Source organism: Pagrus major, chromosome 19 (assembly GCF_040436345.1).
Source record: "Pagrus major chromosome 19, Pma_NU_1.0".
Taxonomy (NCBI): Eukaryota; Metazoa; Chordata; class Actinopteri; order Spariformes; family Sparidae; genus Pagrus; species Pagrus major.
Window position 1 is genome coordinate 20,232,507 of NC_133233.1, and position 19,000 is coordinate 20,251,506.

Below are 19,000 nucleotides of genomic sequence, written 5' to 3' on the forward strand. Positions count from 1 at the left end.
TTAGTGTTTGTTTTTTAGTGTGTTGTTTCTGTGGCCACTGTAGAGGAGGGTGAGACGAGGGTTGTCAGTTGGTGCAACCACAAGGCTACACACCACTAAATCATTCAGAATGGACCTTTTATCTTCTCCCTGCCGCCCCCCCCCCGAAGAAGAGAAAGAAGTTACTAGCACGACTATTTGCTGAGGATCACCTCCTCATGCTTGATTCTTCACATTACAGAACATTACACAACAAAATAAAGGTTCACTTCTTGAATCTACAGGGCAAAACACTTTCAGCAGAGAGTGGCGATGTGAACAGGAAACAGGGAGCCATGAAAAAGCTGATGAAGACCCACAATTAAAAAACATTAGAACAACTGATGCAACTGTTTTGTGTGCGTAGCTCATCAGGGACATTTGTTTTGGTGAACAAGCTTCTCTTACTCCCATACACCTTCTACTATAGTATACTACTTATAAACATGCATGGCTCACTGAAGCAACAAATGTATTTTTTATTTTCCAGTTTAATTACTACCGACTTCTCCGGCAACAGAATCCATCGAGATAACGCTCTGAATAGCTTTACACAGTGTGTGCACACATCTGATGTATGCATTTGGTGTGAGAGGTGATAAATCGTGGCAACAGTTTATCAACGATCTATTCGAAGATGATAGGAATAATAACACGTTCTGCTGTTTCCCTGCTTTCATAAAAGGCATGGGAGTGTGTAAGTGTGTCTGCAAGGAGATTCGGTGTAAAGCCGACTGGAATCAGAGGAGAGACTGCACATTTATCTAGCCATGGTGTTCATGTGCAGGTGAAGGTAGCTGAGCACTTTATGTGACCTCGCTGCAGAGCTGTCAGTTCCTGCGATCCTTCTTTTTCTGTAACCAAATCAGCTTTTTTAGCTCGAAATATTATTCAGGGGTGATGAGCATTTTGTCTTGTTTAATAAAGAATGCACAGTTTTGTTCTTGGCTTATTATTCATGAGGTGCTTTTTGTTCAGTTCGAAAAGACTTTCCTTGAACATTTCTTCCAGCTTTACTTTGAAATCATTCCCAGCAGCCTCCCATATGATGATGAAACTGTTTATGAGGGAGTTAACGCTCCTCTCTCCCTAATAAGCCTGAAACGGCAGAAAGAAACCAACATGTCGACAGCACTGCATCAGCTGCTGCAACAACACCACCAATTTATTCCTCACTTTGTACAGACATAATGCGGACACCCATCTCAGTCCAGCTGTGAGGTTACCTCCGGAATGGCGATAAACAAAACAGAATATAAATAAAAATGACACATATTTAAAGACAGTTTGTCAGACATAGTTTCTGGTTGTCATCCATCTGAAGGATGATGGAGTGACAGATACAGACAGGTCAGTCCCTTTCTGTCTGGAGGAGCGACGTGCTGGTGAAGTGTGTCTTCTGAGCCCTCAGAGTGGCTCAGCGCTGCCGAGAGAAGAGGTTCCTCAGGGCGTTGTTGTAGTTCTTATTAAAGGCGGTGTATATGAGTGGGTTGAAGAAGGAGTTGGAGTAGCCCAGCCACAGGAAGATGCTCTTCCAGATGGGTGGGATGTCACAGGAGCACAACGGCACGATGAGCTCGGTGATGAAGAAGGGAATCCAGCAAAGTACGAACACGCCGATCAGGATGCCGACCATCAGCGCCGCCTTTTTCTCCTTCTGCTCGCGCCAGGTATCCCCGTCCGTCTGGAAGGTCACGGTGGCGTGGCGCACAGTAAACACCATCTGTGGCTGATGCGTCTCCTCCTTTACCTGCGTGACAGGAGATCAGACAATAAAGCAGTTACTCCATTGATTCATTCATAAATGACCCAAACCTGGTTTGCATTAGAAAGGCAATGATTTTAACAATATGGGCCAAAGAGAAGCAAATGCTCAAGTGGGAATTTTGTGGCTGCTCAACAAAAGATGGATTACAGGCTGCTGAACAGAAGTGTGAATCAACAGGTGGATCAACGAGCCAAAGCTTATTCTTTCATTTCACACACATGCGAGCACACACACGACAGAGTGCATAAAGCCAGAGCAGTGTCTTAATCTGCATTTTCCAGCAGCCCATTTCGTGCCATTTCTCAAACACACAGCAGCGCCGGGGAAGAGGAAAAAGAAATGTCAACATTAATTTGTGGACTCCCCCTCTTCTTATTTGTTGCCTAGCACAGCTCAAGGCTGACTTTATTTTTCTGTTTATCAGGTGAAGTCGCCCAGGTCATCCAGCAGCCTAACAGCTTTTATAGAGACTCACCGTCCCTCTAAGACATGTCAGAAGTAAAGCGCTCTAAACTGCTGTGTTCTGTTTGAACAAGAACCTGCGCACGGATGGAAAAACCTGTTCCCTCTGAAGTAAATTTAGTTGAATCAATACGGTTCAGCGGGGCCTAAAAACGTTAAGATGGACGAGGCAAATCCATTTGCAGCAGAGGCCAGAGGTTAAAAGCATAGGGCTGTTGGGAAGGTTTCAAGTTTGGTGGATGGTTTTTAGAGGCTTCAACACGATGTACGAGATGGCGCAGGAGCTAAAATAGGCACTTAACTGTGGATCAGTAGTGAGACTATGAGGCACTTTGAAACTAAGAAGGTAAGACTCACCTTAAATGGCTCACTTCTATTAAACACATGGAGATCTTATCCTTCAGCAACCTGATGCTAAGTATTCAACAGTCATCCTAGTCTCCTTCTAGTCTTACATTTTTCTTTGTAGCCCAGAAAGTTATCCGTTCATGGCTCATTCTAACAAACGAAAACATAAAGATTTTTATTTTCAGGTGATTTCACACTAACTAAAACATGTTTATGAATATTGGATTACTTTTCTGCCCCTAAACCACCCTAAATCCTACAGATTTGACCTTTAAAGGTGCTATTTGTAGCAAAAGTTGATTTTCTTTCTTTTCTCTGATGACAAAACCCTTCCGCCCGCAGATATGGATGTTTTTTTTGTCTTGTTAAGAATTTTTCACCTCCTTTCATATGTTTGACAGGTGTAACTGTTCAAGAATGGATGACAAGCGTGCTTTATGTGTTGAAGGTCAGGTAAATCTAGAGTGTTTAGAGGTATTATTGAATCTAAACTGTATACTCATATTCGGAGTGACAATAAGCGCTTTCTGAAACGAGACATTTTATGGCTTTCAGCACAGCTATTTGTGCATCTAGGCCATGAATCTGTGCACCTTACTTATCAATGCACTCTATTTCTGGTGGCATGTGTACGTGTGGATCTCTTAATGTCTTTGAGTGGGTGTTGATGGATGAGTGCAGGGGGTTTATTATCTTGGATGTTGATGCTACCGCTCACATCCCAACTCCTTACAGGCTCTTTGCAGGGCTCGGTGCCTCGACTCTTCGCCGTACGCTGGGAAATGATGAGAATGAACTTTGGCTGGGTAATGAGACTTGTATAATACAACCATAAGCTGTGAGTATGTCTGCGGAAAGCAAAATGACTGATAAAACATATTTCGTTTAATTGCTATAGCTACAAGAATGATTGCCTGTGTAATGAAACTTGACATAGAAGTCTGTCCATCACGGCAACAAAAGATGCGGCTAATTTATTCAACGCTTGGTTCTTCTTGACCACCAGGTCCTAATTTCATGCCGGCTGCTGTCACGCTTGCACAACTAAGGGGTATCTTGAGGATTTTTGGGTAATTGCAAAATGCATTACATAAATTATCATAAAAAACACAGTGTGTATTCTCAACATTTGAAACATTTCTCCTTTCTCAGGAAGTTAGCCATTTTCTCCCAATGTTCAGATGCTGAGTGCCTTTCATAAGTAGTCTTTTGCAGGCGGAAGAAAAAGATGTCTGCTCTGAGGTGCACAAAAGTGGCATAATCTCTATCATTGGCGTGTTTTCGGAGGGTATTTAAAATTGCATTTGCCACCATAAGGGCCGGTGAAAAGTGGGCGCCGGCTCAATTTTCACAGGGAAAATTTGCCTGATTAAATATTTGCTAATGCTTGCGGAATAGATCTAGACCTTTGTGTCTGCTGATTAGAGAAAACGCCGCAGCTCGGAAGGTGCAGTGGCCCATTAAGGATGCTGGAGGTGGTATTTATAGACTTCTACCTTCTGCCGATGCACGTTAACAAGCTGCCTGTGGTGATGAGCAGGACTGCTTCAATTATTTGTCCGTATGCTCATACACTGGATACTCATGTTTGCCTGATTGCTATTGAATAGCTCATCAGGTAAAAATAATAAATAATTTGACTGCAACTCATATTAGTGGTTCAGGGGCATCAGCATAAGAAGAAATATTAATTTGATAAAGGTGTGTCCTTCTATATTTTTTACCCTAATATATCAGAATTTACATCCTTGGCTTGACCTTACATTGCCTTCAATTATCAGCTCTAGTTTCAAACCCTTTCCTGATACCCATAACTCTCACTCTCTCCATGACCAGAGCCCTGATATCATGTTTCAGATCTTACTGGCACTGAGCTTGATTTCATATTCTCTGTTTTCCCAGTCGCAGCTCTCTTGGATGATGGATGCTGCTGGAGGTCCATTCTATGCTTTGTCTTCGTCCGACTCAAACGGGCCAGGATCCCTGATTCTGATCTTTTGTCCTGTGAGCAGTTCTGAGGGTTGTGAGGACCTGCCGTGACATACACAGTGTCATAGTGTTTGCAAAAGTCTTTCACTAACTTCCTGGTCAGGAATACCAAATCTTGCAAATGAGGATTCCAAAAACCTGGTCTTTTCTGTGGCGGTAGGCAGGTATAAAATGTCCAGGTTACATGTGTAGTAGTCTGATGTCACAATGTGGTTCTTGCCTCTATCTGTTGCCATGGTCGTCGAGGCAGAGGTGAATGTTGTAATGGCTCTTTGTGCTGTGTGTGCTTGTGTCGTGGTAGAAGTAGCAGTTGTTTCCACTATGTGTTTATTATCAGCAGATACTTCAGGCTTACCACGTAGTTTCCTATGGCTGTTTTCTGATATTTCCTCTCACTGACTGTTGGATTATGGATATATAAAAGCAGCCTGGTGTGATAAGGCCTTTACATATTGATAATGAGTCTTTCACTGTGTAATAGTCTTTTGCACTGTTTATGATGCTGGTGTATTTAATATCACCATACTGGTGTTGTTCCCAGAACATCCTAATTAATGCCGCTGAGGGACACATCATTTCAACTTACAAAACAGTGACGAAAACCACATGTGGAGCAAGCCGTCATGGCTGAGTGGGTTAACTATAAGATTATCACTTAGGAGACCAGGATTTATATCCTGTTAAGAACTTATTATTATATTATTCACTTCATCATTTATTAACTTATTTTTTCAGGGGTTTTTTCCCCAGTTTTGTGTCACTGTTAGGTTAGGTTTGGGGAACTAAAATACTCGGTTAGGTTCAGGCAACATAATACTCGGTTAGGTTCAGGCAACATAATACTCGGTTAGGTTCAGGCAACATAATACTCGGTTAGGTTTAGGGAACTAAAATACTAAGTTTGATTTAGGCAACAAAACTACTTGGTTGGATTTAGGGAACTTAAATACTTAGGTTTAGGGAACTAAAATATTAAGTTTGATTTAGGCAACAAAACTACTTGGTTGGATTTAGGGAACTTAAATACTTAGGTTTAGGGAACTAGACTACTTAGTTAGGTTTAGACAAAAAAAAATGGTTAGCTTTCAGGAACCAAAATACTTGGTTAGGTTTAGGCAACAAAAATGCTTGGTAAGTTTTAGGGAACTAAAATACTTAGTTAGGTTTGAGAAACTAAAATACTTGGTTATGTTTAAGGTACTAAAATAGGTTGGTGGGTTGTAGGAAAACAGGTTTCACAACATTTCACAACATAAAATATCTGTTACAAAGGATAACGTCTCTCTTGTGCATCTTTTTTCCCGAGACGCTAAGCTATGACTTTACAAAAACATGAGGTCAACGTCAATTTCAATGATGGTCCTGGAACAACATTAGGTATGATGTTCCGGAAAAACACCAACAAGGCAAACCAGTTGTGATTGTGATGCTTCTCACTTGTTCATCCATCTCTGATCATTTTCAGAACACTTTGCAGTTGCTTATCCCTCTTTATCTTGTCCAGTTTGTGCTGTGATATTGGCCAAGTGCGAATGACAGCACTGATATGACAAGCAACGTCTGTCTTTGTGTGGTTGCCTTTGTCGTTTAATGGCCTGCGTGATGGTGCATCAGCAATCTCCAGTGTTTCTCCATAATCCTGCCATTCATTCTCACATTACACACACCTGATTTCCTCGTCTGTCTTTCTCCTGGGAACAATATGACAGCGAGTGCCTCTGCTTAAACAGCTGTCTGCCTCTGTGGGTAATAGTGTGCCAGAGCAGGTGAAGTGATAAGGGCTTCTCTGAGTTGCTAGAAGTGCCTGATCCAATGTCGTGGTAGTTTCTCCTTCCAACAGATCATATAGGGGACTTGCTACAGTTGACAAATCAGGTATTTACTAATCTGCTCATGTAATTAATCATGCCCAGTGTAAGTGCTTGAGTCAATACCTCCCAAAACGCAAGATAATTGTAGGGATGCTAAACTCTTCATGCAGTTATATCTGCCATAAACCTGAAGAATGTGGAATCTGACAGCTTGGACAGTGGGTGACTGGGTCTGTTTTAAGTGGCCCCTGCTGGTTCCTCCGCCTCCATCTCCACCTTTTGCAACGTCTATATTAAAGATGTACTTGACCTCCCAAGCAATGCTCTGCACTGTTCTTGTTTTCCTTCACTTCTTCTCTGGGTAAAAGTTTCCCTTCTTTGCTGACTCGAAAACATTTTCTCTCCCAGTGGTCTTTTCCCCATATTTTCCACACTCAGAATCTAATGCTGGGCATTTGCCTTGGGCATCTCCTTCCCGTGACGCCGGCACCTATAGTCCCCGAGTGGGGTTTCTCCCGTCCATCAATTCTGTCCTTAGCTGACTGTCTCTCACCTCTCTTCAATGGTCACAGTTGAATCACGTCCTGCACACTGAATGCTACCTGTTGGTCATACTGGCTTATCTGCTGTGCTGCCTCTGCACTGCCGTGTCCAATATGGGGTTGGACCCCCTCCCCCCCGTTGTCACATGGAGAGCTCTTCGTCGTGGCCATTGAACTTGCCATTGTAAACATCCTCTCTCAAGTACTGTGTTTTTTTCAGGTGAAAAGCATTAGTCTTATTGAGCTAATACTGTGACGCAGCTGTCCTCTTTCTCCGTCTTACGTAGGTGGGGACTATTTTCGGCTTTGCAGCCCAAAGTTGAAGTTTCTGGTGGGCTAAACTTCACCGTAGCACCAGATGTGATACTCTGCTGGATGACAGCGTATTTGCACTTAGAATATTTGGATTGTTAACTCCACAACAGCATCTCAACATGAGTTGTATACAAAGTGCTTTCCAACCTTTCTGACTCGTACAGCTCAAACAGCTCGTTCAGTGTAACTGCTCATTATAGCTCCCTGCTTGGTTTCAAGAAGTGTCTCTCTACATGTATTACCCAATACTTTGACAATAGGGATGATTAACATACTGTGATTTATAAAGAAAAAGAAGAGAATGAATAATCACCTCAGCCATGGGTGTTATTGTGTTGGTCTTGCGGGAGCCAATCCGAAACTTGGCAGCCTTGTAGATCTTCCAATAAACAAACAGCACCACACAAAGTGGCAGGTAAAATGCTCCGAAGGTGGAGAAGATCGTGTAGGACGGCTCCTGGCTCACCTGGCACTTCATCCCCTCTGAGTAGGTCTCCCCCCAGCCGAAGAGAGGCGACAGGGAAATGATGGAGGACAGCAGCCACGTGAGTGCGATCATCACATTGGAGATCTTTTTTCGTGTCTTCAGCGTGTACTGCAAGTGCCTGGTGATGGACCAGTAGCGATCCAGCGCGATGGCCGTCACGTTCCAGATGCTGGCTGTGCAGCAGAGCACGTCGAAGGAGATCCACACCTGGCACAGCACGCGGCCCAGTTTCCACAGCCTCCCGTTCAGCTCATGGACGAGGCTGAGCGGCATGACCAGGGCGGCCACCATCACGTCGGAGATGGCCATGGACGCCACAAGGTTGTGGGGCACCCGGTGGAACGTTCGTACCCTCAGGATGGTCACTAGCACCAGCAAGTTCCACACGAATGTGGCCACCACCAGCATTGCCAGTAATGTAAGCGTGAGCACGCTGAAAACAGAAAAGGGCCGGTAGATGTTTCCCCCAGAGTCATGGCTGTCCAAAGCTTCACTGAAGTTGGCTGTCAGTATGCTGGTGTTGGGGTACGTCATGGTAGCTGCTCACGGCCCCGCAGCCAAGGGCCAAGATGATTTAGAGACAGTTTCCGCCGACAGCTGATGCATTCTGCAGCGGGGAGAGAGGGGAGGAACAAACTAGATTAAAGAGATGCAATGCTCACAAAAGATGGCAGCTTTTACGGCTGGCGTTGCACCATTGCGTAAATGCACATCACCAGAGAGGTACTTTAGTGATTTGCTCACAATAGTAAAAAGCACTTGAGTTTCTCACAGCTGTCAAGTAACCTGCCTACAACTTTCAAGTGCAATTTCATCTGCTGTTAAAAAGGCTCAAAAGTACTCTGAGAGATCTCTGGGTCTGGAAAATACCATAAATATTCAGTTTCATCATCCCACTGCTGTCTTTTGATTTGCATCAAAGTCAGACCTCTGTTAGAAAATTAACAGTTTTAAGTGGAGACTTTGTTGTGAACCCATTCAGGAATTTGGTATCCAATGGAGAGATCCCTCTGTTAAACACTGTGGAGTTATATGTTTTGAGTGGTAGCGGAGAGCGGCATCTATTTTCACTTCAGATAAGAGAGTCTGTTGGAGAGATACTCTGTATCAACACAGAATTGTCTCTGTTTCAGAGACAAAAAAAAAGAAAAGATGCTCAGAGGCTCAGTTCAACAGTGCAGAAACAAAGAGTCGAAGACACCAACCGCTTCCTGTCTCTCAGCTGTATGTTTTAAAGTCTGGTTTTAATCTTTACAACTGATTTATACAGTTAAAAATAATGGAATTAAGTTATTTACAAGTGGCATACTTGAATACATGAATAAATCAACTCTTAAGTGATTTCAGTGGCTCTTTATATACACACAGAAGAACATTTGAACATTAGAAATCCATCATTTTTGTCCAGATTGTGAAAACTGAGCCTGAGACTCACACTCTGACACATTCATTTTAGGAGCGTCACCGGGGGCAATAATGATTTCATGCATCATGTTCTGGAAAACATATTCAGACGTGCCTGATTAAACAATCTCACAAGATGTTAATTCTAATCATGAATCATCATATTTATAATCGCTCAGTTTAAACTACACCTCCTGCTCCAACCAATTCCCTACAACCTACTCCTGCCTCTAACAATCCTCCTAGGTGGTTTAAAAATACAGATCTCCGCTGTTTCTCACCATGAGCCAGCGTATCTACAGCACCAGTATCTTTAAAGTGGAGCTTTGAATATAAAACATAAGCATTCATTTTTCATATTTCCTCTTGTGACACTGTAATGAGGGTTTTCCCCCAGGCATCTGGGTGCTGTGGCAGTGTCCATAATGAGTGCGGCTAATGCATATAATTCAGTTGAAATAAATGTCTCTAATTGAGTTTCATTTATATAACAGGATTTAATCAACAGGATCATATTCTTGTTGCTGTTTGTCCTGTGATGACATTACTTTTGGCTCCATTACTGAAGAATTAATCTGATGAATAAATCATTAAAATTGTATCGGATTTTCAAGGGCATGAAGAAGAAATGCTTAATTCATATATGTGCTTATACCCACTGGGTTGTGCCAGTCTGATCATCGGTAAGGCCCGACAGGCCATACGAAGCGTGTCCCCGTCAGCCGATGTATTTATGCGACATGTGACACCGTCTCTTAGCATCACAAACCATGCCCTCTAATCAAAGGGTCCAACCAAGCACACCGATAGGCCCTCTGCTCTCTCTTCCCTCCTGCTACTATTAACAAGCCTAATAGCCATGAAATTGGACAACCGTTATGAAGGGAACAGGCAATCAAACATGCCTGTTCTCTCCTTTTAAACAGCGGCTGTCACTCACTCTGAAAGAAAGACAAGCAGGGCAGGAAAACACATGCAAATGCATATATGTGAGAGGAATGAGGACAAAGGCACTGACAGACAGGGAGACAGGAATCACATCCACTGGCGTCAAAGGGTAACAACTGCACAGTCTCTACATAAGAGTGTTTTAAAGGTAGCTGTGTCAGTTCAGGTCAGTCACCGTCTCGAGACTTTAAAGTACCAGCTGGGTCGCTGGGCTTATTTGCTCGAGAGCCTAGTGGGAATTTTTGTTAACTGTGAGAAATTAGACAGGGACATAGGGTGATCAACATCTCATTATCTATCATAAAGTCTGTGAGCTTTTACTTTGTAATGACAGCAGGAGAACAGAGGTGAAAACGATAAGCTATTACAGTGAAGGATTTTTACGGTCCTGACAGAGCTGCAGCAGGGAGATATTTCCAGGGCTGTGCGTATTTCATTATAATTTAGAAAATGAGCAAATGAATCAGTAACTCAAACCCACGCTGCGGCCAGTGCTGCGGGAATTGAGACGCTGCACACAAAGTTAGATTAATGTGTTTTGCATGTTCTTTAAACTCAGTTTTCTTTGCTGTGATTATTTCGAGAGCACAGCGTGAGTGTTATTTTTCTCAGCAAAAGAAGTCAAACACATATATTGCTTACATGCAATACTGTTGAAAGAAAAACAACAATCTCCAACAAAGCATTGAGGGCTACCTGCTGCAGATTCTAGGTAAAAAAGAAAGAAAAGTACTTTGACATCTCAATTTCATTTAATCTTTGTGTCCAAACACACTGTCACAACCTGATTATAACAGCAAGAGTGTGAATGGCATTCCCCTTTGTGTGAAGCTCCTCATTGAAGCTTCTCTGAGGCTTCAGGGGCTGACATTTGCAGCTGAAAGGAAGGTATGCAGATGTGTCCTTCGGCTGACATTAAAATGATAAAGGAAGCATGAAGCAAACCTTGAACTCATGTGGGGTCCAGCCTATGTAAGACATGTACAACCTGCTCCTCTAACTCACTGAAAACAATCACATGTGGATTATTGTTTTTAACTCTCCAGATTTCAATATGTAGTATCCCCTCTGGTGCTCACATGTCCCATGAGGTTTCCTGACTCTGGTTTATAATTGGTCATCAATTAGGACACTTGTTACGCATCGTCTCAAAAACACAGCCATACTTTTGAATCATAATCTATCTATCGATCTATAAATATATATAAAAAGAAAGAATCCCGGCTATTTTTCTTGTTAGGAAACAAAACTCGGCGGCGGTGTGATCATTCGCATCCGGAGATAACTCACCCCATTAACAGCTGAACACAAAGCAGTCCTGCACGAGAAGAGATCCCTGCTCACACCATCATCGAGATTCACTTTGCAGCTCTTGCTGAGTGATTGAACAGCGCTGCTCAGTGTGGGTGACAGCAGAAACACACCTCGCGTTGAGGAGACAGAGGCGCTGGAATGAACCACGCGCCGGTCGGAAGGGGGAACTGAGCGCAGCGCAAACGCCAAACGCTGCGTTTTCTAGGCATGAGGGAGACGCGCGCGCGTGTGTGGTGTGTTGTTGTTTGTGTGCACTTCACTTGAGCTTTTCTTCTCAGAGGCTGCAGAGTGGGAGATGAGGGTGCCTGTCTTTTGTCAGACTGAGGCTGCTCAGAGATTTCCCTCTCTGTAATTAGTCTTATTCTGCAGTGATCAGAGGTTGCTTGAGGAGACTCCGATCCTGCTCCTTTATGATGGATGATACTTCCATGCGACCACCACCCCCCAACTCCCCTTCTCCTGCTGACGTGATTAATCCGTTTAAAAAAAAAAAAAAAAAAAAAGTAATTCAAATGTTATATTGGAAGGAACTTGGCCTTGTAAAACTCGGAAGTTTCTCCCGATTAGGCTCCTCGAGGAATTTCCACTTCCTTTGTAGTCCTTACTCTCAAGGTGATTCATTTAATTAAATCATCATTGTCTGCAGCAAACCGGTTGCTTCCTGCAGTGACATTCTGCTTACACTCTGTTTTAGTGAACCGACTACCAGTTAAGAATCAGATTTTAAGTTGTTTTCACATTGAACACAAAACTATCCCTCCTATTCATCTTAATTACTTTTGCCAGAAACAGACCCACTGGCGGAGAGGAGGGCAGGAGGGTTGATTGTAACAAAAATGGCCTGCTGGATGCCCCTGTGGTCGATAAAACATGATAAAGTGCCCTCTGTGGTGGCCCAATGTGCAAGAAAATGTGATGCAGTGCCCTGTAGAACGTCCTTCCAGTGGAGAAAACATAAATAAGTGCACTAATGAGTGCTGTTAAAAAAGAGAAAATGTGATGTCGTGCTTTCTTGGGTGCCCTTCCAGTGGAGAAAACATGATGCAGTGCCATCTATGGTGTCCTTCCAGTGGGAAAAACAAGATGCAGTGCCCCCTAGGGTTCCTTTCCAATGGAGAAAACATGATGCAGAGGCATCTAGGATGCCCTTCCAGTGGAGAAAACATGATGCAGTGCCCTATCGGGTGCCCTTCCAGTGGAGAAAACAAGATGCAGTGCACTCTAGGGTTCCTTTCCAGTGGAGAAAACACAATGCAGTGCCCTCTATGGTGTCCTTCCAGTGGGGAAAACAAGATGCAGTGCCCCCTAGGCTGTCCTTCCAGTGGGGAAAACAAGATGCAGTGCCCTCTAGGGTTCCTTTCCAGTGGAGAAAACACAATACAGTGCCCTCTATGGTGTCCTTCCAGTGGGGAAAACAATATGAAGTGCCCTCTAGGGTTCCTTTCCAATGGAGAAAACATGATGCAGAGGCCTCTCGGGTGTCCTTCCAGTGGAAAAAACAATATGCATGTTTGATCTTAATCTGCGTTTCGAACTTTTTTACCACAAATATCTCATGACTTTCTGTTTGCTGGTGCTACACCCAATGCAGCTGGTCCCCTGTTTTATTTTTTATGGTCCCTCTGCCTGTCAGACAGCCTGAATCCACCGCTGGATAGAAGCGAAGCTCCGATTCCTATCAGGCTTTATAATGTCAGGCTGCTGCTGCGAAGGTAACTGACATCTAGTTGTCCTTTTTATATAATACAGCAGCCGTACAAAGCAACGCCTTGACTGTGGACTGACTGTTTAGTATCACAGACGCACCATGAATCTCTATAGTAACTGAAATAAATGAGAAGCCATTTGAAATTGTGGTTTCAGATCATAGTCAGAGTCACAGGAGGCTTGTTCATTACCATCATAGTAAAAAATCCCACAAAACCATCCAGCATTGAGTTCCATGTTAAAATGATACAGCTACTTTGGCTCTACAGCTGCGACTGCAGTGTAAATGTCACCTTGCACTTTCTTTACTTCAGCAACCTTGGAGGGTGCAATGAGTGTTTATCTAATTGTGCTGGTGCTCACCCTTACTTCCCCTGAAATCCCCGGGATTTGTTTGCGATATCTACTCTGAGGTTGTGGGAGCGCTCTGGTAACTAACCATGAAATATGCAGCTGCACACATGTATAGGCACACTTGGCGTTTATCACATCATCCCACGCTCAAGGAAGGAGTAGCTGAAGCGGCCTCTCCCTCCCTTCCCTGATTCCCCCATACAGGTGATGCTGATGCACAAAATCAAGTCAGCTAAGCAGTTGTTTGTGCAGCCACTGCTGAATAATCTGCTTTGTGAAACCGTGCCTTGCTAATTATAGGGTTATGAGAGCATTAATGCAACCCACTTAAAGTGTCATAGCAAAGTGCTCCTTATTAAAACAGATGACATACTTGCACTTCCAGCTGTTTGACTGTTTCGGCTCCGGAGTTGATGAAAATACACTGCAGCAGGCTTGCATGTAAACACTGGGAGGGCTCATATCATGCAGTGTGGAGTTGATTTTGCAAAGAGGAAAAAGTGTAAGCACTAATCAAGCTTAACATTTAACTCTGTGTCTCCGGAAAGATCACACTGTGTCCTGCTTTGAGCTGGTGTGACTCACCTTACTCAAACCGAATACAAACATCACAATTCCTCTACTCAAGGCAAAAGGGTATTTTATTTCTCTTTATGGGGATAATACCGTAAATCACATTTCTGACCTTGTCCTGCCAGACTGGTTTCATCCCCATAAATAGCCAGTCATCAATTATTCCTATTACTACCAGAATTTAACACTGTCAGCACTTGACGTTGTACGTCCCGGAAAACGACCAGAGAGAAAAATGTCATGCAGTGTTGGATCAGGGACTTTGCTGGTAAACCTGCCACATAAATCCAGAGGTGTGCCTGTGTGTCCAGCCTGCAGTAATTGTGCGATAAGTGATTGAATGTGAAACATAGAGCGATGGGATTTCATAGTAGTGCCCCCTGTGTTTGCTCTGTGGTCCCCACAAGGTTACATGTGAGTATGTGTAAACGTGTTGTACATGATAAACTGCCTCGTTGAAGTGGTTTCATGATTAATTGGGTGTTTAAAAGAGTTAATTGACTAATTTGTGTAGAATATAATTAAGAAAGAGCTCCACACTTCCCGTGGTAATTGGGATGTTCAGCTGTTTATGGGCTCCGATCAGTATTTTTACACACTTTTGTATTTATTCATCTCACGTGTCATTTTAAAAGTATCTTCTACACTAGGAATGCTCATGTGGGGTTTCATTTTTCCGACTTTTTATTGGGATTCATCCCAAAAAAACAGACCTCCAGTGATCATAAATAATGTGACAGGCAAAATGTGCCTTAGAAGATAAAAGGCTAAACCGAGCCTGAACTTGAGTTACAAATTCTTCCTCTGTTTGCTCACAATGTTGATACTGTCGGGCTCATTCGTCCCTGAAAGTCAATGATATCAGTCTGCGCTGCACCACCCACACCTAATTACAGCATCGGCGTGTGTCAGTAGCCGGCGAGGCAGGAGAAGGTTCAGACAGGCAAGGTGTTAGGCTGTGATGTGCTGAGGCAAGCAGCACTGGCCCAGGAGATGAAGGAAAAGTAGAGGTAAGTCAATAAATTGTGAAGATGGAGGTGTGGAGGTCCTTTTTGACAGTCTGCTGGCAGGCTGGGTACGCAGGGAGCAGAAATACCTGCTCATGAACGACGCTACCAACCTGTACTGTGTGCTCGAAAAATATGCTTCAAGGTTGCCTCAATGTGACAATGAACTCAAGTGCAGTATGTGTGCCAAAGACTGCAGCAAAAAGTTTCTCTCCAGCAGCACACTTACTTAGCTGCTTATGCTATATTCTATATATAGTATGTGCAGCTATGGACAAATTAATAGGAGCACTGGACAGTTTCGGTTTCATAATTTAGTTTGGGTATACTAGAAAATGTTGACATACTTTAATATCTGTCTGCCACCCCCCATGGAAATGGAAATCTCAATTTTATACAATATGTGACCTTTAAGTGAGAAGGTCTATAAAAAAAATATCATTTTTGTCATTCAGGTAGCATGCCTGTGGTAATAACTGCGGCTGAAGCATAAAAGTGTTGTTCTCTTCTACTGTAAACATATTGCCCTAGACACAGCATATGTTTATTTATCGAGGAGAAAATCAAAGGTCATATTGACAACATTTTTAAGCAGACTAATCATTTTTTAGAACTAATACATCTACACCACTTGTTTAAAGGTGCAGAATGAAGTATCTCTTTTTCTTGAAAACATTATTATGATTGTGAATCAATAACTTCAAAATGTTTGTCAGGTCCAGAATGATTGTTTTGTTTATGTCTGTGTAAGACAGTTGGTTCAAGCATCAGACAAGGTTTGTGAACCAATAGTGTAACAGTAAAATGTTTAAAAAATGGCTGAGTTCTACTTCTTATTAATAAAATGACTGATCTTTTATCTAAATAACTGGCAATTGTTTTGTTTTTGATCGACTAATCGATGAATGCACTAATCATTGCATCTCTAAAACATACTGTAATGATTTGACCAGCGTGGCAGGACAGCAGTTTACAAGAAAAAACTCAATCCTCTTCCTGTCAAATATCAAACTGAAATCAAATATCAAAATGAAATCCATTCTCTCAACCAATTGCTTCAGAAAGTTGTGTTCCCACTTTTAAAATATTAAAAGTTATATATTTAACATTAAAAATGTGTCTTCTCTAAGGAGACTTCAGATAAAGTGCCTTTAATTTTGTCATTATAATACTTCTGATTATTATAGTACTATTTATTTTCAAGTCAAGTCTACGTCTTATATTTATTGTTGTATGTCCGTTTGTATCGTCACCCTGTGCCTTTTTTTTCTGGACCTCAGCAGGAACGTTTGCTTCGATACAGCCACTAATGAGGATTCAAACAAACACACTAACACATTTTTTCACACACCTTTTTTTGTTTTAATTGGCAGGTCGTGATTTTTTACCAGAAACACCCCTCTCGATCCTCGTTATTTTCTCTTGTTAAGCTGTTATTGGCGCACACACACACAGTCTTTCATTTGACCTCAGTGATCTTCCCTGAAACGTCTGACTGGTTTTTAGGCGTTGCACATAATATGGGGGACAGAGGTGTCCTTATAGCACAGCAGTCATTTTGATAGATTGCTCTGGCCCCGTGCGGCGCTGTGAACTTGCCAAGACTGGAAATACTTTTGAAGCCTGCTATGTCACAAGAATTTCAGGTCGCTAAATGACAGAATTAGGCTCTTGTTTGCTTTCCTCCAAAGACAATTTTAGAGTAATAGCAGAAGAATGGTCAACAAAGCTATATAATGTCTTGCTGTCAACACTTTTCCTTCCACCGCTTATTTATTTATGACTTCTCACACAGGAAGACTGACTGACTTACCTAGAGATGCTTTTTCTAGCTTTAAAATGAATTTCAAGGGGATAAATACCTCTTGAAAATTGTTATTTTCTCTTCTGGTTGCTACTGACATCGGTAAACTCTGACAAGACTAAATAAATACATATACTGCATGTCAGTCAGGGAATGGTTTCCAGACCTCTCCTTTCATTTTTGTCGAGATGATGTATTCAATCTTATTCACACCTTTCCAGAGATGACACATCCAGCGCAATGCATTTCAAAACACAAGGAGTCATTGCATGAATTATGAATCCTTAATCATTTTACTTCCTGGGTGAAATGTCTGTCACAACATGAATCCCAAACATTTATCCTCCCCTAATTTACCCCCCTCCAGGGAGACTCTTAATTGTTCCGGATGAGTTTATCGACCTCATGAATGCAGCTTTTTGTTAAAGTGTTTTAAATGCCATTTAGAGGAAAGGACTTTTCAAAGCATCTCAACCTCAGCATAGGATTATTCTCCATTAAAATCTCTTAAATGGCTGTTTTTGGCGTTAAATTTAAGAATAATCTAGCAGAGAATGGGTGCACTTATCGCCATTTTCAATGTTAAAACATCTCTGACATGATTGGATGTGAACCAGACCTCCTGTCACTAAATACCTTAAATAATTACTGTCCTTGAATAATTGAAAAGTGTAGCTTACAGATAAAACAAAAGCTAATTTGATCGTTTTAATTTAATTATTCCTCGACAAGAATTTTTAATTGAAATAGTTAATGAACTGTTGAAGTCTTCTTAACTGGAAATTGTCTAATTTCAGATCTTATGCCTCAAGTGATCCCCTGACTCGTCTTTTAGGTGAATAGCCCGAGGTATTGCCCTAAAAAAATAAGGAAATTAATAAAGCACTCAAGGTCATGTGCCAGGAAACTCTGAGAGGAGCCATCCATCTACTGCTCCTAGGGACCGGCCAAGGTAAAACACGCCGAGGCTTCATATTTCTTTAAAATGACATTAGCATTTTCAAGTGCAACAATGAAGAAGTGGGGCTTTGAATTACAATAACTCATCTGATTTTGCTCTACTGCAGCCAGGAAGCCCTTGAGTTGAAATCTGTTAACATCTCTGAGACATATGCATGTACACTTTGCTGTCAGGACAGGTTGATTTCCCCCCTTTTCACAAGTCTGGCACCTTGGCTGTTTTCTCTCCAATCCTCCTCTCACCTCGCTCTGTTAAAAATAAATAGTGCGGGGATGTAATAGAGCTCGCTGCCCCGCGACACACACACCGCACGTCACATCACATGTCGACGCAGACACCAGCCAGTATATCGGGAGCACTTGTGTAACAGTATGAAGGGCCCTTTAATCTGTAATTTGCTGCAATCAGAGACCTCGGACCTTTTGGGTCCAATGAGTGATATACTTGAAATTGATCTCTTGCCGGATGCCAAACAATGACGGTGTGCTGTTCTATTTTCTGTATGTGGGCTCCTTGCTTTGCAATATGAAGTCAGAACTGACACATCCAATTTAAGAAGGTGAGCCTGTCATCTTTCTCAGTCTAACTTGTGAACCGGCGCTGGCGTTCTGAACATGGAAATTGACTAGAAGTCGATAGTTTCATCACCCGAGTCCTTCCTTTATTGTTATCCTCGTTTGATCCAGCATAACACAGAATTTTAAATGAACCACCATGACACACACTGACACAGCTTGTAGCACTATTCCAAAATCACATTTGCTTACACAAGGTGCTATTTACCATATTCTTCAGCTCATAAACAGATCCCACTTCCCACCAGCTGTAGTAATATTTCCCCTGACATTAAAATTCATTTCTAACACATTAAAACATATTGAGCATTTAGTGGAAATGCATTTGGCTCGCAGTTGGAATAAATAGTTCAGTCAGAAAAATTGTAGTCGGGATTTAATAAATAAAATTATATCTGGCTGCACTCGAAGACAATTCATGGCCAACAAGAAGGAGCAGAGATATAATGCAGATAATATAATGATATAAAGGGTGTTTAAATTGGAAACAGCAGCCTGCAGCAGCTAGAAACAAGGTGTGGTAAGTTATAGGAAAGATGCTCAAACAAGATCCATTGTTGATATAAAAATATTGATCAGAGCGGCCTTAGGCTTTTCATAAGCAAACTTTCTA

At 42.2% G+C, this 19,000-nt stretch overlaps 1 protein-coding gene across 1 annotated transcript; it reads right to left on the minus strand.

The window, feature by feature from the left end:
* Positions 1-1,435: 1,435 nt before the first annotated feature.
* On the minus strand, positions 1,436-8,274 carry htr5ab (5-hydroxytryptamine (serotonin) receptor 5A, genome duplicate b). The gene is made up of 2 exons (XM_073487832.1): positions 7,567-8,274; positions 1,436-1,768 (listed from the first exon to the last, which is right to left on the minus strand). Exons 1-2 carry the CDS (start codon positions 8,272-8,274, stop codon positions 1,436-1,438), a joined length of 1,041 nt encoding a protein of 346 aa, XP_073343933.1.
* Between the last annotated feature and the right edge of the window lie 10,726 nt (positions 8,275-19,000).